Below are 6,000 nucleotides of genomic sequence, written 5' to 3' on the forward strand. Positions count from 1 at the left end.
GGAGCGTTGTTTGGAAAGGTGGTTGAAGGTGGGGAATAGCAGGAGGCTTACAGCTTCGAAGAAGACCCTCGTTGATGAGATCGCAGGTGGTCCCCACGCAAAGACTCCATACGTGCCCCCCACCCCCCGGGCGGGGTGTCATCTGTCGTGTACACAAACACGTACAAGTAAAGCTCTTCTTGGAATGCCGCACTTCCATATATTGCGTGCAGCTCCTCTATTCCTCCATACGTACATATACATTCAAACGTATATCTTAAGTACTCTCTAAGTCACTCCCCATTATATCACGTACCCACACAAATGGTGCCTAAACTTGTATCACACGCCTATCTCTTTTTCTTTGGTTTCCTCATGCTTCTCTGCTGTGGCTCAACACCAACCCCCCACACAAGCGTATAGTGCAACCCTGTTTTCACTCCCCTCACACTGCCTGCTCCCACTATACTAACGGGGCTTTGGTCCAAATATGTACACAGGACTCAATACTTTTAAATAGGTCGCAAGTTCAGGCTTGGTGTATGGCCGTGTGTTTGAAATGGGTTTGGGAGGCAAAATGCTCTGTTTTTGACCTTATCTTGCAAGGAAAGCTACTCTCGACCCACAAGTGCCTCCCAGATGCATCCCAACTGGGTTTTACTTGGGTGCACCCGACTCCACTTGCTTTCTCGTGTCTCCCCAGTTTTTAAATTTTAAGTCCTCCTCCGTTATGTGTTTTACACTCAACCTCCCACCTCACTCCCACACTGTTTCAGTTTTCGTCCATTTTACAGAACTTCCCTCCGCGAAATGAACAGCTTAACCGAAAATTAGTTACAACCTACGTTGCATATGAACCCTCCTGTTAATAACCTCGTCTCCCGATCCCTCCTTTCTTTTATATGTTGTTGTTCTTCAAATCATCATTGTCAATTTATAACCACCACTCACGAGGTTAGTTATGGCCCTCCGTCTAATGTTACGAAGCACATCAATTATTTATTTCCCACCATGTATAGCTCAGTATTAATTAACAGAGCAAAATAATTATTCTCTCACACTAATTGAAATAACCAGCATTAACTAAGCGATCAACAAACATTTTCACTGCGCTACAAAACAAGGATGTGGCGTTTAAACTAAATTACATATCTGTGCCAAGCCTTATCACTATCTTTGCTCTCAAGACAGTTTAAGGGGGGAAAAAGGATAGCTTATATATGAACTATGAAAGGAATGCAGCTGAAAATTTCGAACACAGACCAAATAAAGGTGGACCAATAATAATATGCCTTGGACAACGTATATCCCGCCACTGACCAAATAATCTGTCATATTTGTATAACAGTAGGTCCTCATAAATTAAAGGGAAATCACACGGGACTTATCCATCTTCATTCTACCAACTTTATTCAAACTTCACCAGCCAATTAAGTTGTCTCATCACTACTTAAACCGCCAAAGAAAGGAAAGCGCAATCATGAAAGGAGTTCCACCATTACATCGAAGTACAGTGATGTCACCCACACATGACATATGTGTATATATAGCTGCCTCTCATCAGCAGAGTCATTCACCAATTTCTCAAGGCATTTCCAAATCCCACAATGGCTTCCTTCTCATGCATCCTTTGTATCAGTTTGATGCTTCTGGCTGTTGTGGGCGGAGAAGGACGTGATCCATTTGCATGTGACCCGAAAGTCGCTAACACGAGCACGCTGCCGTTTTGCCGAACATCGCTGTCCACGGCAGAGAGAGTGAAGGATCTGATCGGAAGGCTGACGCTGGCAGAGAAAGTAAGGCTGCTGGTGAACAATGCGGCGGGGGTTCCACGGCTCGGGATTAAAGGGTACGAGTGGTGGTCCGAAGCACTCCATGGCGTGTCCAATGTGGGTCCCGGCACCAAGTTTGTGGGGCCATTCCCTGCGGCCACCAGCTTCCCTCAGGTCATCACCACCGCTGCCTCTTTCAATGCATCCTTGTGGGAGGCTATCGGACAGGTAAATTTTTGTGAAAATGTTCACTTTGTCTATGTCTTTAACTGGTAATGTGAAGGGGTAAGTTAAGAAGTGGGATGAAGCAGGTGGTGTCGGACGAAGCAAGAGCAATGTATAACGGAGGAACGGCAGGGTTGACGTACTGGAGCCCAAACGTGAACATATTAAGGGACCCCAGGTGGGGACGTGGACAGGAAACTCCCGGTGAAGACCCCGTCGTAGCCGGTAGATATGCGGCCCATTACGTGAGGGGGTTACAGGGAACGGATGCCAACCGGTTGAAGGTTGCCGCTTGTTGCAAGCATTTTACTGCTTATGATCTTGATAATTGGAATGGCATGGATCGCTTCCACTTTAATGCTCTGGTACTGCCTCGCCCCCCATTCTTGTTAATTATGTTCATCAACCAACGCATTCGACATATATAGTCACATGTTAGCTTTATTATTTTGGCGCGAGGACAGGTTAGCAAACAGGACGTAGAGGATACGTTCGATGTACCATTCAGGATGTGTGTGAAGGAAGGGAATGTGGCGAGTGTGATGTGTTCGTACAATCAGGTGAATGGTAAACCCACGTGTGCTGACCCCAACCTGCTGAAGCGAACAGTTCGTGGGCAGTGGCATCTAAATGGCTACATCGTCTCCGACTGTGACTCCGTCGGCGTCTTCTTCTCCAACCAACATTATACTTCAACCCCCGAGGAGGCCGCCGCCGATTCCATCAAAGCAGGTTTGGATTTGGACTGCGGCCCTTTCCTTGCACAGCACACTCAGGACGCCGTCAACAAGGGCTTACTCACCGAAGCCGATGTCAACGGTGCCCTCGTAAATACCCTAACGGTCCAAATGAGACTGGGCATGTTCGACGGAGAACCATCGGCTCAGCCATACGGTCACTTGGGTCCAAAAGACGTGTGCAGCCCTGCGCACCAGGATCTTGCCCTCCAAGCTGCCACCCAAGGAATCGTGCTCCTTAAGAACGATGGTCCTACTTTACCCCTCTCTCCACGTCGTCACCGCACCGTGGCTGTCATTGGTCCCAATTCTAACGTCACCGTCACCATGATCGGTAACTATGCAGGTAATACTAAGTTTTCTTCCGCCCTGATGAGCCCAGGCAATAATGATTAATTATCGAAGTTCTTATGCATTTTTTCCCTCTTCTATATTAGGTATTGCTTGCGGATATACCAGTCCGTTGCAAGGAATTGGGAAATATGCGACTACTATTCACCAGCTAGGTTGTGTGAATGTGGGTTGCACTGACGACAAACAATTTGGAGGGGCTTTAGACGCGGCCCGTCGAGCCGACGCAACTGTTCTGGTGATGGGCTTAGATCAGTCCATTGAGGCTGAAACCGTTGACAGGACCGGCTTGCTTCTGCCTGGCCATCAGCAAGACCTCGTATCAAAGGTGGCAGCGGCCTCCAAGGGGCCAACTATTTTGGTCTTAATGTCTGGCGGTCCTGTTGATGTCACTTTCGCCAAGAACGACCCACGTGTTGCTGCCATCCTGTGGACTGGCTATCCAGGCCAAGCCGGTGGCGCCGCCATTGCCGATATCTTGTTTGGAACTGCAAACCCAGGTTTGTCTCTTTCCCTACATTTCCTTTCCTAAACTCGCCCATGCATTAAAGCTAAAGCTAAACTTGCCCTGCTTCGGCACCATCTCTGCAAGGTGGCAAGCTGCCAATGACATGGTATCCACAAGATTACCTCACCAACTTACCCATGACAAATATGGCAATGAGAGCAAGCCGGTCCAGAGGCTATCCAGGAAGAACTTACAGATTTTACAAAGGGCCGGTGGTATACCCGTTTGGTTACGGATTAAGCTACACCCAATTTGTTCACTCATTGGCTAGTGCGCCGAAGGTGGTCTCGGTTCCGGTGGATGGGCACCGTCGTGGGAATAACACCAACTTTTCTGACAAGGCAATTAGAGTGACACATGCAAGATGCGGGAACCTGTCCGTCAGCCTTCACGTGGATGTTAAGAATGTCGGGTCCACGGACGGCACACATACGTTGTTAGTGTTCTCTGCACCACCTGCGGGCGGACAATGGGCACCGCACAAGCAACTGGTGGCCTTCGAGAAAGTCCACGTTCCTGCCAAAACTCAGCAACGAGTGAGACTCAATATTCATGTGTGCAAATTGCTCAGTGTAGTGGACAGTTCTGGTATTAGGCGAATTCCCATGGGTGATCATAGTCTTCACATTGGTGATGTCAGGCACTCCATGTCGCTTCGAGCACAAACACTCGGGATCATCAAGACATGATTTCTCAGGGCAATCTCATTCTGCATGCTTCTGATGATGAGCAATATATAATCTACGGTCTACAGATCAACATTTGAAGGTTCAACTGTCACCTACAACTCTCACAAGGACTTGGCAGCCAGTGAATCTTCCATTCTTCGATCCAAGTTAATTAAACACAATAACATAGGATTGATTGTAATCTTAGGCGAGAGCTTGAGAAAACGAACCGATCTAATTCGGTGTTTCTTTGTTTAGAATAATACTTCTGCGTTTGTTTTATCGATGCGGCCTTGAGCATTTTTCCAATGAATTAACATGATTGGAATCCAGCCGTGATCTTTTTCTTAAGATTGGTGATATGAATAGGGTTCTACCTTCATGACCATGAGTGTCACCCAAATTGTTTGTTTTTGCTTTTTAAGTTGATAAACCTGCGTCTGCTGGTCGCTGGAAGTGCGGTTCTCTATACATGCTTGGTACATGTTAGTACTTCGTTACGTTGCTACTTCAATTGGCGGGGAAAAGGAAACACGATGAGCTATGTCATTTTTCTTACCCGTAAATCTTTTTCTTTTTGGCAAACGAAATACAAGATCTTTAAAAGCAAAAAATTTAGATAATATATACATTTGCAAAAAGAATCAGATAGTACGTATACTGAATCGATCGAGCAAATTGATTGCGAAACTCAGAGGACGGAAACGCAAACTGACTAATGGCAGTACCTTGTGGGAGAAAGTCAACAGAGAGAAGTCTTCTATTTTCTTCTCTAGGAAATAGGAATGTGCCTGCTGCTGCCGCCTTGAATGCAAGAATTATCATGTTCTCTGGGGTAAGATCAACATGCCAAAAGCCTATGGTGGATTGGGCTTCAAACGCCCAACCTCAATAAACAGGGCTTTTGGAGCCTAGAAGTTCGCGTGGAGCCGCAAGCAACTAATGAACAACAAACAACTACATGATCTTTCTCGGTACAAAAATAATTCAAGTAAGGGTCGAAATAGAAACTGAAAACAGAACCTATGCTGGATAGGATAACAGGCTGACCTTTTTTCAATATAATGTTAAGCCAACCTTTTTTTCTTGACAGATTCATATGATTTTTAAGATTGTGGTGCACGTTTCGAGAATTTTATTATTATTATTATTAAGTTTCCAATAATTAAAGGAGCAGTCCAGAAGAATGGGTTTGCGTCTTTTTTATTTTGGAGCATTGCGTTTTTGTCAACTGCCCATACATGAGTGCGATCATATGATCAATGATTAAAGAACCGGACCGGACCGGACAGTCGGACCGGTTGAAACGTCACCCGGACTCGTTAACGGCTCGGTTTGGACCAAAAAAACCGTTCACATAGTTGAGCCGGATTGGACCGGAGTTGAGCCGTTATTAAGCGGGAAACCGGAGTTGGACCGGGAACCGGAACGGTTTCAAAAAAAACCGGACGGTTTTTTAGCCTGACTGAAAAATACTAAAAAATTTTAAAAAATAGAAGAAAAATAAAAAAATTGATCCCCTAAATATCCTAATATATTTTTAGACTAGTTATAACACCATATAGTATTATTTCATTGAAAATTTCATATATTGTGGTGTTAAAATCGTGAGTCGCTAGTCTTTTTGTTTCGATATTTGATATATCTTTTAAAAAAATATTTTGATTTGAATGAATTGATAATTTGTAATATCATTAAATATTTTTAAACATACATAAAATTAAATATATAAGGTTTAGTCCATTTTCAATGATTTTATT

General features: G+C 44.9%; 1 protein-coding gene across 1 annotated transcript; it reads left to right on the plus strand.

Annotated features, from left to right (window-relative positions):
• The first annotated feature begins 1,554 nt into the window (after positions 1 to 1,554).
• Positions 1,555 to 4,643, plus strand: LOC114738038 (probable beta-D-xylosidase 2). Its single transcript, XM_028926050.1, has 5 exons — positions 1,555 to 1,979; positions 2,063 to 2,341; positions 2,441 to 3,059; positions 3,151 to 3,564; positions 3,657 to 4,643. The coding sequence occupies exons 1-5, from the start codon at positions 1,587 to 1,589 to the stop codon at positions 4,259 to 4,261; spliced, it is 2,310 nt and encodes a 769-aa protein (XP_028781883.1). The 5' UTR covers positions 1,555 to 1,586; the 3' UTR covers positions 4,262 to 4,643.
• The last annotated feature ends 1,357 nt before the right edge of the window (positions 4,644 to 6,000 follow it).

The sequence above is a fragment of the Neltuma alba genome, unplaced genomic scaffold (assembly GCF_004799145.2).
Source record: "Neltuma alba isolate B1F8T4 unplaced genomic scaffold, ASM479914v2 tig00013521_pilon, whole genome shotgun sequence".
Classification (NCBI taxonomy): domain Eukaryota; kingdom Viridiplantae; phylum Streptophyta; class Magnoliopsida; order Fabales; family Fabaceae; genus Neltuma; species Neltuma alba.